Below are 27,409 nucleotides of genomic sequence, written 5' to 3' on the forward strand. Positions count from 1 at the left end.
TGACTGAGCACACTTGGGAAACAGAAAAACACATCAAACATGAGGTTTGACATCTGAAAACAGGATACAAGGGACTCAGCTCTAATTGAGAACAGACACACAACAGTCTTTTTAAGCACGGATACGGAGAATACAAATGCTTCTTAGGCTTATCGAGACAAACACACCCGAGGCATTTCTGTGGCTGGCAGAACAAATAAGGCAGAAAGACAAACACAGGGGTTGACTTCAGTACCTGGGAACAGCAACAGCCCTAGGGATGGTCTAACAGGGACAGAAAATAGTCCAGAATTTCCCAGCATGCCTCACAATTCCTGAGGCTCCCTTCCCTTTGTGTAAATGGATGACTGTCTGACTATGTGATTTCCTTTAGCAGGTAGCATGATTCAGTGAGAAACAGATAACATGAAGGAAGTCTTGATATGACTCTCAGGCTTGATTAAGCTACCATCACTCATCTACACTCATCTATCACTGTCCTGCCTGAGCTGGCAGTGTGTGTGCATTCAACAATGTAGTGTGCATGCAACAATGCAAGAGCGGGGTCGGGAATGTGGCTTAGTGGTAGAGTGCCTGCCTAGCATGCATGAAGCCCTGGGCTCGATTCCTCGGTACCACATACACAGAAGAAGCCAAAAGTGGTGCTGTGGCTCAAGTGGTAGAATGTTAGCCTTGAGCAAAAACAAGGGACAGTGCCCAGGCCTTGAGTTCAAACCCCAGGACTGGCAAAAATAAAAAATAGAAAAAAACAAAAACAAAAAAAGCAAGAGTATGGGAAGAAATGATTGGGAAGGCTTGTTGGTGATAGAATGGAGGAACTTTTCTACTTGTCAAATATTCCCAAAACATCAAGGGCAGCCAACTCAACAACTCAAAGGACTTCCTGGGCAAGATCAATAGTGGTTTTTGTATCTTTCTGATTTCAGTAGAAGTTACCCCCTGAACATTTTGTGCCTGCTCTTTTTGTTTGGGAAAGATCTAAGAAAAGATAAAAAGTCTTCTGTTTTCTTGGACCAGAAAGCCAGGACAATCTCACCTTGCCTAGAAGTAATCCTATCAACAAAACCCTTTTCCTAGTCATGGCTCTTTCCTAGGCTGTTAGGCAATACTTATGGATGAATCACTCAACTGTGCATGAAACTTTAGCTCTTGCTACTCTTGAGGGATTTTTTTTTCCTGGTTATGGGATCACAGACAGCTGGTTGAAATAACAGGTCTCAAAACAAAAGATAAAGCATTTTACCATCTCAAAGGACGTCTTCCCACAAAATGATGTACAAAACTCAAAACGCTGACAGTGTAGGAGACTGGGGCACGGAAACCAGGATTGCGAAGCTTTCCTGCTATGGCCCCTGCTGCCCACTGCCACAAAGGGGGTCCTCTGAATGAGTGAGCAGAAGAATAAAGAACACTTACCCCAGACATCAAGGGCACAGTCTTAAGAGTTCCAGGTAGCCATATTTAGCTAAATCACAAGAACTGAATGACCTCTAGAATTCACTAAAGGAAATGGCTTGGCAATTTTTGAGTGATATCTGTTAGCCATTGCATAAAGTTATCTATTTTATGCAGGTCCTTAGGAATTTAAGAATTATCCAAATAATAAGATTTTTTTAATATAAAAGACTATCATGCTGGTGCCAGTGGCTCACACCTGTATTCCTACCTACTCAGGGGGCTGAAGCAAGCCCAGGCAGGAAAGTCCATGAGACTCTTATCTCCAATAAACTCAAAAAAAACCCAGAAGTGGCACTGTGGCTCAAGTGGTAGAAATCTTGCCTTGGGCAGAAGAAGCTCAGAGACAACACCTAGGTCCAGAGTTCAAGCCCCAGGACTGGCAAAAAAAAAAAAAAAAGCTAGCATGCACAGAGTTCATTCACAGTTAGGAAGAGATGGACATAGCACTGCTCATCAGTAGATGATTAAAAACAATACAAACATTTATTGGTAGTGATAAGACTAAGTAAACTATTACCACCCATAATATAGGATATACAAAGAGATTTTAAATGACTTGTCTGTATGATCCACTAGACAAGATTGCCCAACATTTCTTTTTCTTTACTTAGCAACTTTGGAGGCAATCTGTTTAGATTGGTGTCAGATTAAATACACATGACCCTACAGTCACTTTGCATTATCTTGTAAGGTTCTTTCCCTAGTAAAATTCCATAGGGATACATCATGGAAAGATATGGGAGATTCTTAAACGTTTAAACATTGATGAAAAGCGACTATTTCATCTGAAAAGTTTGTTTTTTACAGAGAAAATATTTTATGTATTACTCATTCCAAATTAAAGGCTCAACTACAAGCCTGGGTGTTATTATCCTGTCAAAGGAAACATATGGTTCTGACTCAGTGTTAAGAAGTCTCTGTATTGGGGACTTTAATCAGGAAAACGACTGTTTCATGATCTTTCCAGAAGTCTGTAGAACCCATTGAAATAAGTGGAGAAGCTACAGAACTGTGACAGCGTGGAAGAGTCAGTGGCCCAAGTGTGGATAATTTTTTTCCCCGCAATAGATCCAGTCTTACACTGTGACACTTCTATGAAAGTTTTGTCAGCCTTGTCTTCCACAACCCTACCCTGAGAAGAACTCACATGCTGTGGGTCTCTCTCCATCAGCTCAAAGTGTATGAACTGGGGTCTGAGTATCTTTCACACTGTTCATTCGATCAAAATATTCTCCTCTAATATGCTTATTCCAGGGAAGAAACACTGATGCCTGTAACTTTATGAATAAGTTGGATCTTAAAATATGTCAACAGACTGGGCACCAGTGACTCACACCAGTAATCCTAGCTGCTCAGGAGACTGAGATCTGAGGATCACGGTTCAAAGCCACCCCAGGCAGAAAAGTCCATGAGACTCTTATCTCCAATTAACTGCTAGAAAACTGAAAGTGGCACTGTGGCTCAAGTGTTGTTGGTGGTTGTGGGGCTTGAACTCTGGGCCTGGGTGCTGTCTCTGCGCCTTGAGCCACAGCACCACTTCCAGTTTTCTAGTGGTTTATTGGAGATAAGAGTCTCACGGACTTTCCTGCCCAGGCTGGCTTTGAACCGCCATCCTCAGATCTCAGCCTACTGAGTAGCTAGGATTATAGGCATGAGCCATGGGAACCTGGCTCATTTGAATTCTTTAAAAATCATCTGTGTATATTCAACCCTTTTTTAACTTCTAGTAATTTCTTTTTTCTAACTAACGAAAATCGCCCAACCTACCCTTGTTTTACACAGCTCCCACTATGGCTGCTCCAGGAGTCTTGAGTGACTCCAAGCTAGCCAAGTTATAAGGGATGGAAAGGATGTCATCTTACTCTGTCTCTTTATGAGACCTTCCTTATCTGATGTGCTACTTTCTGCCATTTCAGTCATCCACAACCAACTCTGGTTTGAAAATATTAAATGGAAAATGCCAGAAATAAAACTTCTGGCCTAGTGCCAGTGGCTCACGCCTGTAATCCTAGCTACACAGGAGGCTGAGCTCCGAGGATCACAGTTCAAAGCCAGCCAGGGCAGGAAAGTCCATGAAACTCTTATCTCCAATAAACCACCAGAAAACTGGAAGTGGTGCTGTAGCTCAAGTGGTAGAGTGCTAGCCTTGAGCTGAAGAATGTAAAGACAGCACCTAGGCCCAGAGTTCAAGCCCCAGGACCAACAACAACAAAAAAACAAAACAACAACTAAAAAATTTCTGATTTTTAAACAACTTTTATCACATGATATCATCATAGTTGTTCTATTATTGATTTTTTTTTGGGGGGGGTCCAGTCATGGGGCCTGAACTCTGGGCCTGGGCGCTGTCCCTCAGCTCTTCAGCTCAAGGCTAGTGCTCTACCACTTGAGTCACAGCGCTATTTACGGCTTTTTTCTTTTTGCTTATGTGGTGCTGAGGAATCGAACCCAGGGCCTCAGGCATGCAAGGCAAGTGCTCTACCACTGAGCCACCCTCCTAGCCCCCTATTATTGATTGTTATTACTCTCTTTTTGTGCCTAATCTGTAAATTAAACTATCATGGGGAAAAATATATATATATGAATAAACCATAGTATACATGGGGTTTAGCCCAATCCATGGATTTGGGCATTTATAGAGTATCTCTAAGGGAATTACTATCTGATCAACTAGATTTTATTTACTTCACTTTAGAGTTGTTTTGACCTGAACATCTAAATACAGCTGGCTTTAGTTAATAATCAATCTTCACTGCTCCCAATATGTTCTGTCAGCTTACACGGTCCGTCCTCATCTCTCCTCCTAACGACCCTGACCCACATTCTTCCAGGTCAAGCGTGAATGGCATGTTTTCCATTTGGCCTCCTGATCCCCACAACTGAATTTCTCACTCATGCTTTATATTTCCACAGTGTGTCTCTGTCGTGGGTGGCACTGGCCACTGAGGAAGTAGATAGATCGTATCCAGTCAACACAGCTGAACCGAACTCTCTACGTCTTTGCTCTCCCCCTCTTATATGTATATATCCCAAGGATGCATAGTTTATCAAGAAGTACTCTTTGTCAGAAGGCAAGAAGCCACTATCCACAGGTACTCTGCTCACTGACTTCCATAGTTCTTCCTACATTCTAGGAGAATGTTCTTTGTAGAAGGAAAGCTCATCTGATTATCTTTAGATATTATATGCCCTATAACAGCATCTTTGGACATGGCTAATTATTTACTTAATTTAGGATATCATTAGTATTTATTTTTGGAGCAGTGTAATAGAACATAAAAATACATGGATATAGATATACAGAATAAGTACATAAAATCTCAAAGCTTTCTGAAAAGACATTTTACACTGCCTTATCTACTTTACAAATTCTCTTTTTCTAAGTTATTCAAAGTCTCTAATGAATTATCTACTATGAATACCTCCAAGTTCTTGCTAATAGCTGGCTAATTAATTTTTACCCTCTATAAACCATAGCTTTGACTATTAACTACCACTCATAAGCCCAAGGACTTTTCACAATACCTATCATTTTTTCAATGTCTATAGATCTCAGTATTAATAACTGCTCTATTTTTCTTTCCATTTGTTTAATAATGAAACTCTGCTAACAGTTCACTCCCTATTTGGCAGGACTATAATCTTTTTTCACTAGGTCATCTTACAAACTTTTGCTAGGTTTTCCTTCTGAAACAATTTGTGTGTGTGTGTGTGTGTGTGTGTGTGTGTGTGCGCGCGTGCGCACGCCCACACATGTGCACATATGCACACACATGCCAGTCCCGGGGCTTAAACTCAGGGCCTGGGTGCTGTCTCTGACTTTTCTTTACTCAAGTGTAGTGCTCTACCACCATTTTTTGAGATGCAGAATCAAACCCAGCTCCCCGCACAGCTTCCTCAGCCTCCCCTTCAGACAACTCCCCCAGCCCTTCAGAACAATGCCCACACACGCTATCACGGGGTGTATAGACCATCTGATACAACCTAGGCTTTCGGTCCACAGATTCTGATTTAACTGAATAAATACGTGATGTGATAAAAAAGTCTTGGAAACATTACTAAATTGTTGGAAAAAATAAAGAGCTGGGGGCCTGGTTCAAGTGATAGAGCTCCTGCCTAACAAATACCAAGTACTGAGTTCAAACCTCAGTACTGTCAAAAAAAAAAAGAAAGAAACATTAAAGAGATTTAAAAAAAATGGAGTCTAGTACTCCTGAGTTTCAGACAACAGAATGTATATATAATTGGGTCTGTCACCTTGGGTGACTCATTTCACACATCTTAGCATTTAATTCTAAAATGTAAAAGGAAAGACTTTAAAATGTAGATGCCATATTTGCCCAGTGCGGGGAGGCGGCGGGGGGGGGGGAATCTTTCAAAGGCCTCCCTGGATTATAAACAGGAAGAATATTCCTATATATTACTAATCAACAGAGATTAACTATATGAGGCACATATAACAAAATAGTATCTTTGACACATGAGTTTTTAAATAAAACTGAGTCAATAAGAATATATCACATGATGACTTCAGATGCCACAGGAAGTTTAAACTATCCTATCTTTAAAGATACCACATCCTAGAAATAAATGATCTCTCTCTCTTTCTCCTCACATAGTGCTGGAGGTCTGTCAGCCCATAACTTAGCGCTAACAGTCTCAGATGTACAACACAAAGGAAGAAAGTCTCTAGCTAAGGTTACGACCTCATCAAGAAACCACTCTGGTTTTCAGAATGAGACAGAGGCTATGAGCATCACTGGAAATACACTCAGGAGAATAAGGATAGAAGAGAGATACTCAGAGACAGAATTCAGCTTTGCCTAAAGGAAAGTGTGTTGCTCTGTGAGCAAGCAGAAGACTGCAACTTGGTATGTCTTTCTGGTTGGATGTGGTAACAATCATAACCAAACCATGAAGCCTGCACCGCCTGCCCTCAGTGGGCTTCCTGGGGACCCCCAGGCTGGAAGAGAAGAGAGATGTGTACCCACAATCCAGTGGGACTGCAGAGAGCTGCCAGCAAGGACAGTGTGAATAGCTCATGAGTGGGAGGAAACATTCTTGACCTGGAACTTGGATTTCCCGTGTCAGGGGGGTGGGTCCACCTGTCCCAGTCCAGTGCTGGGCCAATGGGCTGATTTTGGAAGCTAAGCATGGGACCTAGGGGATGAGGAAGCAGAGGATGGAGGAACCCTAGGACTGTTCAGGTGAAGTAAAAGCAAGTTGCAGTAGTTACTTTTTCTTGGTAGGAGCCCAACAGCAACAGGGTCCTGGCAGTTACCTGAGGTTTCTTCACCTTAATGATCCAGGTGGGCGGGACAATAACAGCAGCGTGGGCCCCCAGGGAGCAGGGTTCTTCTATGTGATGCAGCATGAAGCAGGTCACCTTATTGTGAAACTAAAGAGAAAAACAGGCTCATAAGCAACTCTGGGCCGGAGGTAACGCTATAGCCATCAGGAGTAAGTACAGATACACACTTTGCACATGCATAAACGCATGCTCTCTCTCTGTCTCTCTCTGTCTCTCTCTCTGTCTCTCTCTCACACACACACACATTCACACACAAACACAGAATCACTAAGAACATATGCTTCTCATCATCAACCAGTCAGTCCCAGGAGTTCAGAGATCAGACGCTCAGATACCTAACTCAAGCCCAGCACACACCTCTTCCAACTACTAACAAGAAATCCATACAGCATTGTACTCGTAAGCTGGCCTATTGAATTAAAACTCTTTTTGTGCAACTGCTTAAAGATTAAAAAAAGAAAAGAAAAAGCAAGAAAGATATTCATATAGTAGGCTGAGGCTCACTAAAACCTTCTATTTAATAGAATATTATATAAAGATTCTTGAAGGTTAATATTTTGTTGACATGGGTGGAAATGGAACAATAAACTCCCCTCTGTAGACCTAATGTAAGCTGATTTTATATATAATTATGTACAATTAAAGATATAAATAAATAAAATAAAATATAAATAAGTATAATAATTATATATGTACATATAGATATGGAGGGTCTAGGACAGTTCCATTAATCCTAATTTGCACAGTTCTATTCATCCTAATTGTTGCACTTGTGCTGATTACAGACTGAGCTGATTAAGGATAATATTGAAAAGAAAAGAAAGATAAGCTAACAGGAAGTTCCCATTCTTGGCTTTTTCTTTGTCTATCATTGATGTATATTCCCCCAGGTTGTCTTCTCAGTTTAGGAAAGCCAGGAAAAGAGACTCTTCTAGAAAGCTGTTAATCCGGAGGTAGCAAAGTACGAAGAGCTTGCTTCTGCTGGATTTGCCTAGAGTCTTTAAGAAAGCTAAAGTGATCCTATTATGCCTGGCAAGTCTGAAGAGGTTTGTTTTCTTGCTTTATAAATGAAGGAAGGAGGGGTAGAGGAATAAGCCTAGGAGTCCCTCGGTGTAAAAGGCTGAGGGGTGATCTCAGCTGTGGGGTAGTCCAGTCACCTGGTAACTATAAAGTGATAGCGACATGCAGTGAAATTTGTTTTCTAATGAACATAAAACCAACATCATACGATAATAAGGAGCTTTAAATCTTAATCATAGTGATTTTTTTAATTTACTACTTGGATTACACTTATTTGTGAGCATGTAATTTATCATTTTAACTAAGACAATTTCAGAAAGAAGGAGATGACTGATAATAACTATGTTGGAATGACAGAAGTAAATTAGGACTCTCTCCCTCTCTCTCTCTGTCTCTCTAGCTGAAAAGCTGGCAAATATGATCACCCTAATTTTATTACATGACATCCATCAGGACTTTGTTTTCCTTTCTGTATATCTTCAAGATCTGGAGGGGCTAATTAGTAATCAGCCAACTAAGGATAATTTACTGATAAAATAATTAGGAATTCTCCCTGCTAACAGTTACTTATGTTCTGCAAACAATTACATCAGAAAAACACCATACTTGAAGAATGTTGTTTGAATATCTATTTTCCCAATTGATTATTTTTTTAACAATTCAAATCAGCATAGTGCATAGATCTTGCATTTCTAAAAGGGGAAAAGTCTTAGATTATCATGCTTGATAGTCTCCAATCTATAGACTGGAGATTATCTAAGACTCAAATGTATGAAATCCATCTCACAACCCACAGTTCTTTCTCCTAAACCACAGAGGCTCACTTTTTTTTATTTCCATCAAATACCTTAGAAGGATCACCTACCCTACTAAAACTGTATCTCTGCTACTGATATTTGTGACAAAATATTTCATATTTATATTCATTGCAAAAATCAATATAAGAAATCAGGAAATTTAAGAACACTGTGACATAATAGTCAAGTGGATGGTGGGGGAGGGGTTGTAGAGACTCAATTGGACTACAGATGAAGGGATCACATGATCACTGTAAAGCGGGGTTAAGTAATAAACCCTAAATAAATCAAGTGACTCTAGTCTGCTGACTAAATGGAGTAAATACAGCCTATCCAAGGAAGCCCGCCCACCACGCCATCCCACCAGTGGGTATCATCAGGGACACCAACAGCACAGACATCATTAGGGATCAGATGAAGACATTGCCTTGATGACTCAGATTGTCAATGGAGAGACTTAAGCCTGTAATCTAGCTATTTTGGAGGCAGAGATCAGGGGAGATTATGGTTCCTGGCCAGCTGGAAGAAAGACAATGAGAAAGAAGGAAAGAGAGAGAAAGAAAGAAAAGAAGAGAGAGAGAAAGGAAGGAAGGAAGGAGGGACGGATGGAGGGAGGGAGGAAGAGAGAGGGGGAAGGAGGGAGGGGAGGGGAAAGGAGGGGAGGGAAGGGAAGGGGAGGAAAGAAAGAAAGAAGAAAGAAAGAAAGAAAGAAAGAAAGAAAGAAAGAAAGAAAGAAAGAAAGAAAGAAAGAAAGAAAGAAAGAAAAGAAAGAAAGAAAGAAAGAAGGGAGAGAGGGAGGGAAGGAGGGAAGGAAGGAAGGAAGGAAGGGAGGAAGGAAGGAAGGAAGGAAGGAAGGAAGGATGGAAGGAAGGAAGGAAGGAAGGAAGGAAGGAAGGTTGTGAAAACTCTACCTTGACCAATGGCTGGGAATGGTGCTATGTGGCTGTCATCCCAGGCTACAAAATACACACAATGGCTGGGTGTAGAGATGCACATATCCCTCTCATCCCAGGGACGTGGGAAAGCACACATAAGAGGGTCACAGTTTAGACTGTCATGGGAATGAAGCAAGACACTATGTCAAAAATAAACCAACCCCAAAAGGGCTCAACTGCCCAGCAGCTTTAAGGCCCTGAGTTCAAAACTCAGTACTACCTAAAAAAAAAACAAAACTTAGAATGCCTTTGTATGTGAACCAAAGCACAAAGGTTATGGGAGGGGTAGCTAGTACAAAGACAACAGAGGCCAGAATAAAAAGATGGCCAAATAAGCTGGGAGCACACATTAAACTCCCCAGATGAATGAGACCCTCTCTAATGACTGTGGGTTCTCTAAGCATGTGGAGACCTAAGGACAATATATCAGGAAGAATATAAGATTGGACCTTATGGAATTGCTACAATACAAATAGTTTTAAATGTAAAACAAGAAGGTGTCAATTGTAGCATCAAGTGTCAACTGTGGCTTGTACTTGTAAGCCAACTACTTAGGAGGAAGAAATTGTAAGGACAACCTGGGGAAAAAGTGTGTGACCCTATCTGACTGGAAGCATCACTCAAATGGTAGAGTGCTTGCCTACCCAAGTACAAGGCCTTGAGTTCAAATCCCAGCATCACTAAAGGAAAAGAAGGTCAGTTATGGTTGTTTCAAAGTAAATGCATTTGTTCCAGTCCCATGGGCTATGTGGCTAGTTCGATGTGATCTATGTAGAGGAATAGGGCTACCTGAAAGCCCTTAATTTAGCTATGATATCATAGACTGTGCTTTTAGGTCCCCTGTATAATAAAGGGGCAAAAAAACACCACTCCATACAGCCATTCTAAAGAGTAAGAAGAAAATCAGGCACAGTGGCACATGCTTATAATCCCAGTACTCAGAAGGCTTGATAGCAGGGAGCTATCAAGTACAAGGCCAGCCTGAGATACATAATAAAACCTTGTCTCAAAGACAAAACTAAAAGATAGAGGTTGACTAAGAGATGAGAATAGGGGTTGGCAAGCTTTCTTTCCTTTTCCAAAACCCAGATGCTAATTATTTTAAGCCTGTCAACCGATTCCTCATCTATTAGAGTATAAAAATACTCACAGACAATATATAAACGAAAAACAGCCACAGATAACACATTGGTAACTAGGTGTGGCTGTGTTTCAATAAACCTTTATTTATAAACATAGGTGTCAGCTATTATGTCAGACCCAACTAGCATCACTGCAATGAAAACACAGGTAGAAAACCAAATAAGGGAGTATCTTGTTTGAACAGAAGATGTATGTACTTATACGTGGGAGGGGGGATACTGACAAAAGGACAGTAAGTGGGGAAATGGCCTTAGTCTCCTAAACAAACACTGGGCTCATGGATAATTACAATAACATCCAGACCTCACACAGGATTCGAAGCCCTTGAGCTTCCTTTTGGGCCCCCTGACAACCTGCCACCTGCAGTCAGGGACTCAAGCAATGACGTGAGTCTATCGTGATCCTCTGTGAGCCCATATTGCTTAATTTTATCCCAGACTTACCGCCTGCTTGCACCAGGAACAGCTGATGGCCACGATCTCTTTACTGTGGAAGGAGAACTTTTGCTGGAAACCCTGGGGTATCAGGACAAGAGACAGAGCATTTAAAACCAACTTAACTACAGCCCACACTTGCCCTCCAGAAGTTCAAAGAAGTGAAAAAGGCCAGAATCGTCACCCACTACTATTATAAAAACCAGGACTGGGAGTGCTACCTTCAGCTCTGTGCTCTCCACCTTCTGGCCACAGAATGATTTTCTATCTCTGAACCATCTGGAGTGGGAGAGAGAGGAGGAACTGGTGTTTCCTACACTGTGAACTTATCTGAGCCAGCCACACAAAAAGAGTCGCTTCTAATATTTAAGTGTATTTGATACCTTTTTATTATAAGCCAAACAACAACAACAACAAAAAGTCATCTTGGTTCACCTGGTCCTGTAAAATAACCATCACATGTCGCAAAGGCTCCATCCAACATTAGTATCTGAGAACCCAGAAATGGAAAACGTAAATAACAGAGAGACAATTTCTACAAGTCAGGGAGCAGTGCAGGGATGTGGTGATAAAATTAAATCATACCCTTCAGATTCCTGCTTCCTAAAGCAACAGTGTTTAGGTTTCATTATTCCTCACCAATAAGCAGTGGTAGAAGCCATGGAATTGCAAAAAGCCAATCCTCTTAGAGCATGAGGATTAACCCTTCCACCAAGAACGGAAGAGGTGATCACAGCTATTGCTGTTCTTCCATATTTACCAAAGAAAAGAATGCAGCAAATGCTCCAAGAATTCCCCCCTCCACTCCAAAGCTCAGCCATTTCTGTCTGCCTGTTCAATCCAAGTCCAAACATGAGACGTAGAGGTAAACATTTTTTTGTCTTTTTAATAGAGCTTTTGTAAGGCAGTCAAAAGAAAACAAAAATACATAATGGGAAGGAAAGTTATTCAAGGTACTGGCTAAATAAGGCTTCCTTTGTGAGCACAGATAATTTAAGTAGGAGCTAATTAGCATGTTACGAAACAATGTTCAATGGCATTTGGCAGAGGCCGTGGCCACCGCCAGTCTACTGCTCTTGATAGGCTCTCAAGTCTCTCTGCCCCCTTCCATTCCCTTTCCTCTTCTAGTGCCCACCATGCTATCAGAAGTCTTCTTCAACCCTCGGCCTTTGGCACAGGGACATTGGCTCAATGATTGCTCAGTCATTGCTCCTCTGATCCTCCTTTTTGCCAGTACAGAAGACACAGAATCCTTAAGACATGATTTCTTAATGTCAGACTCTTCTTGGATTTGGAAAAACTAACTCATCAACTACTCTTTCTCAACAGTTTAATACCTGTCATTCATTCTCCATACAGAAAAGAGTTAACTCAGCAAGCTGAAGAATCCCTTAAGAAAAGATGCTAAAAAGGTAGGCACCTTTGGAAGGCACCTTTGAGAACTTGGACTTCAGAGTTTCCCCCCAATTCTCAGTGTAGCTAGAGTGGCTCACTGGGCCTAAATTATATGCCCCGTTTAGTTGATCACCTGCTTTCCTTCTGGGAGTCTGGAACCTCAGCATGTGCTATTAGCACTTGCATAACTCATGGGAACAAGCTTTGATTCCGCCTGGGCACTGGGTGTCTATGGAGACTGATGGGCAACACTTCAGCTGTGCTTCACCACGTACTATTGGAAGAATTCAGTGGAACCCAGGTGACTCCACTGAGGGGTTTGTGCTTGGTTTCTTCCAGGCTTCATCCCATTCACAAAGCAAAGGCTCTGCATTGAAATAAGCCATGCATGAGGGCTATGTGTTGAGTCCTGTGCATCTTCCTGGTAAAATGGTTGAACCTGATGTGCTTTGGGGGGTATGGGCTTCTGACAGGAACCTCTCCCCTCTTGATAACATTGCCGCTGGGCCTCCTCTGTTAGGGCAGGGCTTCTCAGGAGACATCCATGTACTGGAGCAGCACACACATAGCCACCTGTTGACCACAACACCCCACCCCCAGTTCCCAGGACCTGAGAGGCACAAGCCATCTATCAGGAAGAATTTACAGAGAGGACACAAACTCCAATGCAGTGGAAAATGAAAGGTGGAGGGCTTTTCAAAGATGCCAAGCTCTTCAATATGAAACAACAACAACAACAACAAAGATGGCACCAAAGAAGCCAAAATAACTTCACATTGCAGACACCTGAAAAGTTTCCCACTGGCCCTCAAGCCACCTTTGAAGAAGCAGTAAAAGAGCTGGAGCAACCATTCTTGAAACTGTGTAGAGAAAGGAACTATCAGCTAAGAGCAAGTACACCAGAGCTGGCAGGGAATGGGGCACGCTGAACTGTCCCACCTCAGACCCCCTGTTCCACCCAGTGGTGTCTGCTCCACTTTCGAACTCATCTTCCCCATTGAGAGTTCCCCCTCCACTCTTTACCACCACCAGGTTAAGTGATCCCTTTTCAGTTTCTTCCTCTAGCTCAAAAGACTCAAAGGCACTTCTTTCCTCAGGGATTAACAGAATAATCTCATCGTGTAGGATTCTAGAACCATCCAGAGTCTTCCCAACTAATTTTCCCACACCAATCTGACACTCCTTTCTTGTCTATAGTGAGTCAGGTCTAATCCTTCCACATTGTTCTGTCTTCTTTTCATCCATGGTTTGTTTCATGTTCTTTCCTCACCCTCAAGACAGAATATAGAAAATTTACCATCATTTCCTATTGTATCTGAACCCACTACTCCTAATCTAAATCTAAAACACCCCAATTTACATGATCACTCCTCAATATTTGCCTGCCATCTGCACCTCCCTATTTAGTCACTCTTTAGTACTCTAAATTGCTGATTATTTTTGCATATGTCTTCTCTTTCCAATGGGACTCGAAGGTTGCTGAAGACAGACTCTATAGAGTTTTTCACAACTTAACGTCAGAGGCATAGGATACCTATTCTCTTATTACTTGAACTTTCTCAGAAGGTTGCTGCTTACCACAGCATGACCCAGACATTAAACATCTCACACAAGCCACTGGAAATAGACCTACCATGAAGCCTTTCTCTAGGCAGAAATCCAACCCTTACAGTTACAGCTAACACGCAAAGATTCCAAATTTCACTTTATGTGTGTCCATATTGAGAGGCTGTGTAAGTAAAATCAGTATGGTAAAGTGTGTAGAATGACACTAGCCCTCCTGACCAAGGGAGGTACAGATGGCAGGACCAACACTGCGAAGTCATCAAGTAAATCACGGTGATTTTAGGGGATGGTTTAGATTTAGATTGGTAGCAGTGGGTTCAGATATGATAGGGAATGGTGGTAAGTTTTCTATATTATGTGTTGAGGGTAAGGAATTAGCGTGGCACAAAACATGGGTACTTACAAGGGAACAGGGAGAGCCAAGGGGAGACTGTAGAAGAATGAAGGGGAGATGGGGGGAGAATTCAGGCAAAAACTCATTGTATATGCCACCGAACTGAGAAATACAAGGGATGGGGAGGGTTGGGGGGGAAGATGTTTAAGTGGTGACACATATCAAGACCCAGTGTATACATATGCTGCTTTGTTAATGAAAAAATTCAATACATAACCTAAAATTAAGTAAGGAAAAGGGTAGGTTGGAGCGGTAGGTGACATTGATCAAGATGTATTGTATTCATAAATGGTTTGGTGAATGGCAACTCCTTTGTGCAGTTAAACATAATTAAAATGTTTTAAAAAAGAAATATAATAGTTATGCTTTTATTCATACACAATTATAATGTGGCATAGTATATGCAATATAATATGTGTATATATGTGCTATTTAAGAAGACTAAATAACACCATAAATGTACACATTATATGCACACATGTGGAAAGGTATTTTTATGGATTGGATCTACCAACCAGCATCTCTTCTCTATGACTCTAAAAGAGAAAGCCCTCTGGCAATTTGTGCATGGCTGAGTGGTACTCTCCTAGGTTGTAGGTTGATTGTAGCCAGCTATATCTCTCTGGCTGGATATTGGCCTTCTAGGTTTGGAGAAAAAACAGATGCCATCTACCATAGTGCTCAAAGCCAGGCTGATGCCAGAAACAAACAACCAGGCCAAACATAACTGGGCCACTGTGCATTGTGTTTATGCAGAGTTCTGATGGATCTCTTGGAAATGAGCCTGATGGTAATCAGCTCAGCACTGGCTTTGGGACTCTACTTTGGCAGAGTCACAGCAGATTATGGATTTAGGTTATGATGTAGCAGAGACGTAAATAGAACCGCCTCAGTGGCTTCATGGTCCCTGCTTCCAAAAACCACCTGCTAGGGAGAAATTTTGTCCAGATTCTGAAATGCAGCAAAAAGAAAGAAAGAAAGAAACCGATTCCTAATCACCCATGTTTAAACACTGGCCCAAGTCTGCCATTATGGTACCAACAGATGGCCTGACTAGATTTCAAACGACTCTATGATTTTTAAGGGCTATTTTGTTCAGCCCCATCAAAGAAGAAAACAAGGATGGGAGGCCAGATGCTTTGGAGCCAACTGACTTCAGAATTTAAAATATCAAGAACATCAAGGGAAAGGTCACTCTTTGGGGTCTATGATTTCCCCCCGCCCCTCTCTTTTGTCCCCAATTGAGCCTTTGGAATACAGTTTAAACAAGATTTATTCAGAACAGCTAAAATTCTGTTGCCTTTCTTTCTTCTGCAATGTAGGGCATATACCAACTGGCACACAGCCTTGGCTGAAACCAGATTTTTTTTAAAAAAAAAAGCTTTATAAATAATGTTATGAAACCATTTTATTGTTTCTGTATTTAGCTGAGGTTTGAGGTGAAGGTATCTCTTGACCCTAGGCTGTTTCCTGTTTGATCTGATTTCATCCAACACAAGAGTGAATATTTTGCTCTACCCTCCAAACAACTCAATAAACTTCTCCAATATCCTCTAGCTTATATCCAAGGCTCATAAAGTGTTAGAACCAAACCCAAATAATAACTTCCCTCCATTAATACTTATCTTACAAAGAGAGAACTTCAAGTATTTTCTTTTTGCTCAAAAATCTCTATGGCTTTGTAATACATGGGTAAAATATTCATGCTCTTATACATTTTGTATTTCATCTCTAAGGTGTTTTCATAAGTTGACATGCAAAGACTTCAATTTTAGAGTAACAGTTATACTACCTTCACCTGTATGTCATAGGATATAAATGACACAGTGATTTGATACTCACTAATGTAAAAGAAAGCTTTCCCACTTTGAGCAGGGTTTTGCTAGGTCGCAAAGTGGTGGGGTTTATTTCAATGTAAACATCTCCAGATAGGTGAAGGTGGCAAGCCAAAGTTACAAAAGCGTACACCTTCACCAAACTGAGTACTATTTTCTGACCAAAAAAAGAAAATAGTACCAGGCTTTGGTGGCTCATGCCTGTAATCCTAGCTATTCAGGAGGCTGAGATCAGAGAGTCATGGCTCCAAGTTAGCCCAGGCAGGAGTGTCTGTGAGACTCTTATCTCCAGTTAACCACCAAAAAAGCTGAAACCACTGGAGCTGGGACTCAAGTGGTAGAACACTAGCCTTGAGCAAAAACAGCTCAGAGACAACACCAGTCCTTGAGTGCAAGATCCAGGACCTGTACCCAGAAAAGGAACAACAAAAAAAAAGAAACAAAAAAATGGCATTTATGTTAATGGATCCTTCACCAACTTGTGAACATCTTATTCTTTCCCATAGTTCATCATTCACTCTTTAATGAACAAATCCATCAGCTAACTCCTCTCTAATACATATGAATCATTGACATTTTATACCTCAACAAAGTTTTCTGTTCACTTTTTCATTGACTCTGCATGCTTTCTTGCTGGATGCCATAACTCCTTGGATATTAGGCTAGTGTAATAACATGACTTTTCCTTAATTTTGTCATAGTGGAAAATGTTAGCATAACATTCTAGTTTTTATAAGAGTAGGTCTATTATAATTTGTCTGAACTTCCTAAATGTCCTTATACTGATTATATTGGTTTTAAGCTTGGATTATTATAAATATTTAAGACTTCTAAAATATGTATACATGTGATCATCTAAATTGAATTATAATAAAACAATGTTTGTATAAACTGAATTATAACAAGCAATGTCTTTGTAAGGACTAAAAGTGAATTAGGTAAATTTAGAGTCTATTAGAATCTTCCTTGAATTCATCTAAATTCTTTCCTACTGTGTTTATGGCATTAACTAAGGGCTTTACAATTTTCCCATCATTTTGATTGTTCACAAAAATTCTTTCTTGTGTGCCAGTCCTATGGCTTGAACTCAGTGCTTAGCCACTGTCCCTGAGCTTTTTTTGCTCAATGCTAGCACTCTTACCACTTGAAACACAGTTCTACTTTTGAGTGGTTAACTGGAGGTAAGAACCTTATGGGCTTTCCCGCCTTGGCTGGTTTCAAACTGTATTGCTCAGCTCTCAACCTCCTGGTAGCTAGGATTAAAGGCGTGAGCCACCAGTGCCAGGCTGTAGGTTCATTTTGTATCGTTGCTCAGTAGAGCACCACAAGCCCCTCCATTCCAACATTGATGGTAATAACCACATACTCAGCAGATCCAGCCCGCCTCATCATTCCAAGATAATTTCAGCTTTTTCCTTTAATTTACCTGAAGACTCCAGTTTAAACTAGAGATTATAAATGGAGTCTTCTAAGAGAAAAATGTCCAAAATCAAAGGCACAGGATTTCTGGCCCAAGCTAACTCTGGGGCCACACGTGTGTCAGACTGTATGGGCCCTGAGTTCAAGACCCAGGACCTACACCAAGGACCTTTCTATATTTCAGAAGCAGATAAGATTCAGCTCAACCGAGGACCTTAGAAGTAAGGTAGAAACCTGTAAATAACATGACCAACTCATATTTTAATGTACATGTTAACTGCTTCTAGCTCTGATATCACATATTCATGGCCACTCTGATTTTAAGACAAAATGCTTTATGTAGATAGTAGTATATGTAATAAGGCTCAGACCATACATAAACTTCTAATTCTGGGACTTAGCATTTTCCTAAAACACCAAAGATATCTCTCATATGGAAGTATTTTTCTAATAATGCAACTAATTACAATTATGCTATGTTCATCTGTGAAAATTAATCTCCACACCTGATTGATCTGCAGTTATATATACCCTTACCAATATGAACTGCCAATTTAGGTTGATAATATTCACCAAGGACATTGGTTTGGAGAAAAAGCAAGACTAGTAAAAAACATTTAAACTTAAACATTACAACCCAGCATAGTATTTCATACCAATAATCCCACTATGTGAGAGGCAGAGATAAGAGGATCATGGTCTAAAGCCAGTGCCAGGTGAAAAGTGAGACCCTTTAAGAGAGAAAAATGGCAAAAAAAGGGACAGATGTATGGTTCAAGTGTAGAACACCTGACTAGCAAGTGTGAGGCCTTGAGTTCTGCCAAAAGTACTGCAAAAAGCAAATTAAAAACTTCAAACCATGACAGTTTACATAACTTATAAACATGCTAAATCTGTAACATTATAAGAAGTAACTATTTGTCCTCTAGACTCAACTAATGACCAGAGAAAAACATTTGTCTGCAGGTAGAACCAACTAGGCTTTCTTTCCATGTAAACCTATTATACTAAACAGCTCCCAGATGACTGAGAAAGAAACTTAACAAAATTTGCTCCAATTACTCGCATTGTGTCCTTTTGGGATTCATGCATTTATGTCCAAGTGGTAATGCTGAGTACAACATGCCTTAGAGATAGGGAAGTCTGTTGTCTAGAATGGTATTGACTTTCTTTGGGATTTTCATGTATTTGCTCTTCCTGGAGGTGTCTCAAATGACCTCCTAAGGCCTCTTCATCAATGTACCCAACCCTGGGGAAATACACAAGCTGCTAAGAGAGGTAAAGGGCTATATCTCAAAAGATCTGGCTGCAGAGCTAAACAAAATCTGAGCAAAATGTCATAGCAGGAGTGGAAAAATAGGGGGAAAGGAGTCTTGAGAGAGCAAGATAAAGGTGCACAAGACTCAACATTGAATAGAGTTTATCAGTATGAAAACACTGTCAATATATAACACCTACATTAGATATAATCAAAATTTGATTTTCATATCAGTTATATTTTATATCTTAAAATTGATAAGCTGGTAGCATATAATAATGAATCCTAAAAGATGTCATTAACACTAATAATAATATGGCTTTTAAAACCTGAACCAAGGACTCTGTGGTATATGAAGTATACATATCTTCATTTCTGTGACAGAGAAGGAAACAATCAAAATCTCACAAAAGCAGGCATGCTGGCATTACTGTATTAGGGGACTCATCCATTGACAATGGTCTGCAAGAACCATAGGTTGACTATGGCTTTCAAGAGGCCACAAGGGGGCTTCATTCACCAAGGCAGTAAGTTATATGCTGGTAAGAAGGCTGAGTGCTGAGATACTCAGAGGTGGCTTTCTGTACATTAACCTTAATGGTAGGAAATACCTGGTGGACTGAAATGTCTGATAGCAATTGAAATTACAGAATTCTAAAACAATAGGGGCCATAGGGCAGTACTTAACTACTAATGCATAGAACAGACTATAGGGAACTACAGGGGTTTGCTCCACCATAGATTTTTAGCACCTATTCACCCTGTACATCCTATTCATCTTATATAACTTCTTCATCTGACAATAATAAACCTGCAATGAGATAAGCCAGAAACAACGGGAGAAAGACCACATGATATTCCTTCCATGAGAAACCTCAAACAGTCAAAGAGGAGGATGGTGGCTGACATTGGGGCCTTTCTTGGTACTCAGCTAAAGACAGAAAATAAAACCAAGTTTCCAGCAGTCATGATGGCAGGAACCTAAAGAAGAACCTGGATTCTAGGCCCTAGTTCCGTTACCCAGAGGGTACTTTCTCCATCTCTCCTGCAGCTAAAGCAGAAGATGCCTCACTTATAGCTGGACAAACACACAAACAAGCAAACAACCAAAGCTGCCCAACTAGTGTATGCATCCATACCTGTGAACTTCCAGTTTTCAAGAGAACCTGCAGGCCACATACATCTTCAGAGTAGTAGAGAATGGTTCCCTCCACTGATATGGAAAGTTCACCCATGAGTCTTCTCAAAGGTCAGTATTTCCCATTATTTTAGACCCTGCAGTGGTTTCACCATCCCTATGATAACTCAGCTATACCCCAGGGAATGTTTTAAATCATTCTGGGTTTTCATTATGAAAGCTCTATGGAGTAGACTTTATTTAGATATGTATGTTTTACCTATTGTACATTATTTCATTTTTTTGTTGTTCTTGTCATTTGTAGGACTTGAACTCAGGGCCTGAGCACTATCCCTGAGCTCTTTTGCTCAAATCCAGTGTTCTATCACTTTGAACCACAGCACCACTTCTGGTTTTCTGAAAGTTAACTGGAGATAAGAGTCTCGTGGACTTTCCTGCCTGGGCTGCCTTTGAAGTGTGAACCTCAAATCTCAGCTTCCTGAGTACCTAGGATTACAGGTGTGAGCCACCAGCACCTGGTTACACTTAAGTTCACTTTAAATTAGTTTTTAACAATATCCATCAGAATTAAAGAGTAGTTTGACATTTCCCCATTATATATGCTGCATGTAGCTTCACTTAATTAAATGTGAAAGTTTTTACAGTTCACGAACAAATAATTCATACTGATGTCTCACATTTGGCAAGGAAACTGAAATGTATCAAAAATGTCTAGCTACTCGGGAGGCTGAGATTTAAGGATAGCGGTTCAAAGCCAGCCAAGACAGAAAAATCCATGTGACTGTTATCTCCAATTAACTAATAAAAGTGTGTTAACAGAGTGTGGCTCAAGTGGTAGAGTGCTGGCCTTGAGCACAAAAGTTCAGGGACAGTACCCAGGCCCTGATTTCAAGTCCCAGGAATGGGACAAAAAAAAGATGTAGACCAAAATACACAAGTTATCCCACTAAAGACTGCTTTCAAGATTCAGTGATTGAAATTGTTGAATTCTGAGTTTACAAAGGTTAACTGGCTTATAATGTTTGCATCTGATGTTACAAGAAGAAATAGATAATACGTTTTTAAGTTGTGGTTTACCAATGAACTTCCACAACTGCCCTACTGTGGGGTTTAGGCACTTGATTCTCGGAAAGAATGGCGGATCTGATCAGTTATAATTATTACAATGTTCTTCCTGGAGTGAATTTTGATTAACTAATCTGATGTGGGGAGTGATGATGTGAATCACAGAGAGGTTTGCAGAGTCAACAAGCACAGACTCTCTCACCTTGACTGAATGCAAGCATTAACCATGACATGCTACATGGATCTGTCTGCCCCTCCAGTCCATGTATTTTGTCTCTGGCTTTTGTGAATTGCTTCAAGGGTACCTTGAGCTCTGGTTCTCTGGGGCTTAGTCACTATGCATTGAAGGGGAACTGGGGAATTTATTCTATTCCCACAGCTGGTAGCATACCTACCTCAGACTGGCTGAGTCCTGTAGCCCTTGCTGGCTTCTGCCTCTGCAGTCTAGGCTTGCCCACAGTCCCTACTCTGACCAGTCATGGCATCTTCACCATTCCTGTGGCTCCCCTCTCTCCTGCCCACACAGCTGAAATAATCTCTTTCTTTATTAAGCATTCCTCAAATTATATAAGTGAGCATTTCAGATTTTTTTCTACCTCAGCTCTAGCTCCTTCACCATACAGGACTGTGAATAGCAGGGGTATAAAATTATGCAATGGTCATCAACTTGGCAGCAGGGGTGCTCAGCTAATGTTAAAGGAACTACTCAACTGAACTGTGAGTCCTCTCATGTGGAACCCACACATTCAAGACTCAAGAGAAAATCACTCTAAATATTTGTTTTATGGCTGAATTACAAAATAGAAACCACAACCACAAGCACTCTTAACTCTAAACACTGCATGAAAATTTCAGCACTTACAAGCCACTAGTAAACACACACACACATACACGCACACACACAAAGTAACTTTTACTAATTGGCTGTTTTTTTTATCTCATCCTTAGTAAGTTGTGGAAAATGTGTTTGGGGTGTGTGTGTGTGTGTGTGTGTGTGTGTGTGTGTGCACACGCGCGTACTTGTGTATGTGTGACTGTGTGTGTATGTAAAGCCAGATGGGATTCAAAAGCCTATGGAAAGGTAAACATGTAGGAGGGCACTAGTGATGGAAATTGTCTATAGCACCAGTTTGAAGTAATTTTTGGACCACTTAATCTGTAAAAGGAAGCAGAACAATTAGCTTTTATCCAGGGAAAAAGGATACAGAACAATTAGCTTTTATCCAGGGAAAAAGCTAGCATCCCAGGAAATACTATTTAATCCAACCAGGATTGATGACACACAGGTGTGAGAGCATGTATCTCAGAATTGCTTGAGTCTTAACATGCATGTGTACCTGCACTAGAGTCACACAAGGTGAACCTGACAGTACCCCATGAAGGGTACATGATGAATTGCTGAAACCTCTTCATTGGGGACTACAGTGTGTGCCAGAGGTGATTGTTTTAAGACGGCCTCTGAGAGGCAGGAGAGGAGATGGGACCACAGCATGGCGGGGTACTGCAAGTCCATGCTACCCTTCTAGCTGGCTGCATCAGCATAAGATATGGAGTGCAATATGATACAGGAATACTTGTTTTATTGATTTTTATTTTAATAAAATTCCTCCATCTCAGCCAGCACTGGTAGCTCACATTTGTAATTCTAGCTAGTCAGGAGGCTGAGATCTGAGGATTGCAATTAAAAGCCAGCCTGGGTAGGAAAGTCTGTGAGACTCTCAACTCCAATTCTTTACCAAAAAGCCAAAAGTGGAGCTGTGGCACACATGGCAGAATGTCAACTTTGAGCAAAAAAGACTCAGAGACAGTGCCCAGGACCTGAGTTCACACACCCAGGACCAGTGTGCATGCGCACACATACACACATACACACACATGTGTGCACGCACACACACACACACAACACACACACACACACACACACACAAGATAAATGAACCCAATGGAAGAAAGTCTAATGACAAGAGAAAACTGACTTCTTACAGTCATGTAAAATGACTAAAAAATAATCTTTCCACTCACTCATTCTTTACCTTGTCTTTACCTTGACTCCCTTTTAACCTATCCTGTCTATCTCCTTTACAAGCTAACATGGAACCAACTGAAAGCCCCTGGATTGAACTGGGCAAGGTAATAGAAGCTATAACAGAGAAGCCATGCCCTGGAACCTTCCAGAGAAGAATTTGGTCGCCGATGGCTAGAGTATGATATTTTCTTGCCAGGCACAGGGCAAAACAGCAAAATCAATAGCATGTTTTCCAAATCCCCATCATCCTCTCACCACGCCTCACACTGCCAGTATTTCTTGACATCCTTCTACTGTCAAAAAAAGAAAAACAACCTGTCTCCCCATCATGCCCCAGTGCGTAGTCCAAAGGAGTCACATGCATAAATAAAGTAATAAATAATGGAGGAGAACCATTTTCTCCTCGATTATCTTGATCTTTGTTAAACTTCCTTTTATTGCTGCCGTGAGATATTATTAAAAAGAATCTTTAAAGGGTGATGTACCTTTCACCAGATTCATCTTCCCAGCAGATCAGAGCAAACCTGCTGAGCTCGATAATATGTGGCCTGTACAGAACATTGCAGCACCATCTTAATGCCACTACCCTTACCAAACTTTCCAAGTGTCATTGCATCTCCAAAGAGCATGTAACTAGCCACACTAAGAGAGAGAACAGACCCACCATCAATGATAAAACCTCACAGTGTTCCAAGGGGCTGGTGTATTTCTAGGTATTATTTTGTGTTCTAGAGTTTGGCACAGTTTTATGTGTCACAACATACATGCTCACAGTTGTATCTAAAAGTAGTGCTTTCAATAATTCATTCATTTGTCATTGAACAAATAAGTAGATAGATCCGTTTTAACAATATAGGGAGACTTATGTAATCAAAAACCAACAAACAATTCAATTTCACTGCAAAATTCATCCATCCCTCTGAAAAAGTGCTGATTCCTTTTTATTAGGACCACTGCCACTTGCTGTGAATTCTAGAAACATCTCTTAAGAAAAAGGGACGTTGGCCAGATGCCAGTGGCTCACATCTGTAACCTGAGCTACTTAGGAGGCTGAGATATGAGGGTCATGGTTCAAATCCAGACTGGACTGGAAAGTCCTTGAGCCTCTTATCTCCACGTAGAAGTGGAGCTATATATCAACTGGTAGATCACTAGCCTTGAGACCCTATGCTCAGGGACAGCACCCAGGCCCTGAATTCAACCCCCAAGAAGACCAGCACAAAAAGAAAAGGGGACCTAGAGAAATAAGGCCTTACAGAAAAGACTGAATGTACTGATCATGGCGGTGGGGGATGCCTCCCTTGGGGCCTGGGGGAAGGGGGCTTACCTTACCACACTGCTTACATTTCCCCTCCTGCCGACGTCGGTGCACCCAGTGGTGACGGACAAAATTCTGTGGGAACACAAAGTTCAATGAGTACGTTTTAGTTCTCAAATCTCAATAGTCATGGGTTAATGTTTTGGATCACAGAACTGTAGATACTATTAACCTGAACCTAGACAAGCACAAAATCAAAATATGTCGATCCGACTTGCTGAACAATAAAAACAAATGCAGGTTTTTTTTTTTAAAGTGAATTTAAATCTTTATCGCCAGGGAATCACTCATCCTCCTGGCATTCTACTTCCCAGGCCTTCCTCCTCTGTCCTCCTGTCTCAGGGGTGGTGAGTCGCCACTCCTGATGAGTAGCCACTCCCGACTTTCTTACTACTAAAACCTCGTGTCTTCTTGTGAAAGGCCTAAAGAACTTTCACCTGGGTGGTAACTGAGGCAGGAAAAAGAAACAAAGAACCAGGTAGCATGGCTCCTACTACAGGAGGAAGAAATTGGGAGGACTGCTGTTCAATACCAGCACTGACAAAAATTAAAAAAAAAGATGGAATCTGAGCAATCCAACTGGGCAACTGAGTGCTTGTGCTCCAGACTTGTGGGTGGCCTAGGCTTGCCTTAGAACAACTATAAGCCCCCATCTGGAAAGTAACTGAAGCAAAAAGGTCTAGGAGCTCAACGCAGAGTATCTGCTTAGCCTGCCCTAGGACTGTTGAAAGAAGGAAGAAAGAAGAAAGAAAGGAGGGAGAGAGGGGGGTAAGGAGGTAGGGAGGGAGAGAGAGAGAAAGGAAGGAAGGGAGAGAGAGAAAGAGAGAGAGCGAAGGGAGGGAAGGAGGGAAAGAACTCTGTCAAGGCAAAGGAGAGACCCTGAAACAATGATATGCAACTGAGTTTAAGAAACCTGTATACATGATAACAACATACAGTATTCTGGCAAGAGGAAACTTAAAGCAATCAATTTTCAGGAAGAAGGAGAATCCCAATTTTGGGCACTGATTCGAAAGAAGTTTTTCAGAAGACAGAATGAAAGAAGAGAAAAGCTAAAGAAAAGAGATATCATAGTAAGACACCTAACCAAACACTGGTGGTCCATGCTTGTAATCCAAGCTACTCAGGGGGTGGAGATGTGAGGATCATGGTTTGAAGCCAGCCAGGGCAGAAAGTCCGTGAGACTCTTATCTCCAATGAAGCAACAAAAATGCCAGAAGTGGATCTGTGACTTCAGCGATAGAGTGCAATCCTTGAGCACAAAAACACAGGGATAGTGCTCAGGCCCTGAGTTCAAGCTCCAGGACAAGCCTTAAACTGACAGACTGACAGACAGACAGACAGACAGACAGACAGACAGACAAAGACCCTGATATGAAAACACATTGGCAATAATACTGTGTTTAACACAGGGGAAAAGGAAGTAGATTAGCTTTCATGTTCTAATCTTGTTTTGGACAGTAGGAAACACAAACAAACACACCCGAGGCAAAGCAGCCCCATATCCTTTAACTCGGAATCCACACAAGAGAAAGCCACATCTTCAGGACTAATGATGCTGGCTTAGGCTTAGACTAGCAAGCCAATTGCAGGATCAAGCCACAATGCATAGCTTCCCTTCAAGACCCCTTTTAAATATATACTCAGTCACACTATATTTACTACATGCTTGGCAGGAACTATTTTCAGTATATACAGACAAAACAACGGCAATAAATGCTGAGAAAAGGAAAAAAAAGTTCTATCAAGGTGTGAACTTCAGGGTGACAGGAATACCTGCAACAATCATTAGCATTATTAGTGCTGAAATGCCACTCTATTTCTCTAAATAACGTCAAATCAATTTCAACTAAAACTACACAAAGACCATGAGGAGATAACAGTCTTTTAACAATAATAAGATACAAAGAAGCCTAATGGTTCTGCAAATTAGTCTAATTTTCATTTTTCTCTTCCTACTGCCACCATTTAATAAAACAAAGGTACAATTTCATATTATTCTCAGAGAGGGAAAAAAAGTGAAAATAATAACTAACCCTGACTGAGTTCTGTCTCTATCCCAGGAGCTCTTAAAAATACTTTATATGCAATGACTCTGTTCATCTTCATGAGAATTTTAGTGCTCCAGTGAGGTCTCAGGAAGGGTGAAACTACTGCAATAGTTCTTTTTCTGTTGGTCAATTGCGGGCTCGGGCCCCTCCCAGCCCCTCTGCCCCCTCCCCAGCTCCACACCGCCTCCGTGCTGGACTCCGTTGACTTTCTCATCAGGAAGCAAGTAGAATGCAAATTTCTGATTAGCAGGTCTCCAGATGCTGTTGCAATGAGATCTTTTGAAATCAAATCCTGTTGCCTGGGCAATGCCATTCATTCCCTGCAAGAGCCTGAGAAGACCTGGGCTTGGCCCAGCCGGTGAGGCTTATCTGTGAGTGTTTCCACAGCCACATGGACGCTTCTGAGTCCTGAAGCTGGCGGTGACTTTCCAGACAGTGAGAGCAATTCCAAGAATCCAACAGCATCAGTGCACTTCACTCACTGATGCAAAACCCCCTGATTAATGGAGAAAGCGTGATGCTCTACCTCTTTGCCTTGTAGGTGAGCCTCCTCTTCTAGTTCTAATAAGAGACAGATTAGCTCTGCAGATCTGCTTAAGAATAAGAGCTGTGCTTGTATGTTCTTCCCCCATGGTATAACCCCTGTTTTCACTGTATTTGATGTTGGTGCCCTGCATCTTGTATATACATTTTCCTAATTTGGGGAGGGGAAGGGAAATAACAAAATGCTGAAATAAGGATATAGGATGACCCATTGTAACAGCAAGATGTACAAGACACTATGTTGAAAATGAACTTTACAACGTCGTGGAGGTGGGGGGGAAGGAAGAGTTGGAGAGGTAGGGA

The 27,409-nt window shown here is 41.2% G+C and overlaps 1 protein-coding gene across 1 annotated transcript in view; it reads right to left on the reverse strand.

Annotated features, from left to right (window-relative positions):
- Dgki (diacylglycerol kinase, iota) overlaps positions 1-27,409 on the reverse strand; it is a 423,919-nt gene that overhangs the window by 205,583 nt on the left and 190,927 nt on the right. The window contains exons 7-9 of the mRNA XM_013021551.1: positions 24,522-24,587; positions 11,108-11,179; positions 6,740-6,856 (exon numbers count right to left, since the gene is read on the reverse strand). Coding sequence (XP_012877005.1) covers positions 6,740-6,856; positions 11,108-11,179; positions 24,522-24,587 — 255 coding nt within the window. The remainder of the gene's footprint in view (positions 1-6,739; positions 6,857-11,107; positions 11,180-24,521; positions 24,588-27,409) is intronic.

This window comes from Dipodomys ordii, unplaced genomic scaffold, assembly GCF_000151885.1.
Source record: "Dipodomys ordii isolate 6190 unplaced genomic scaffold, Dord_2.0 Scaffold56, whole genome shotgun sequence".
Taxonomy (NCBI): domain Eukaryota; kingdom Metazoa; phylum Chordata; class Mammalia; order Rodentia; family Heteromyidae; genus Dipodomys; species Dipodomys ordii.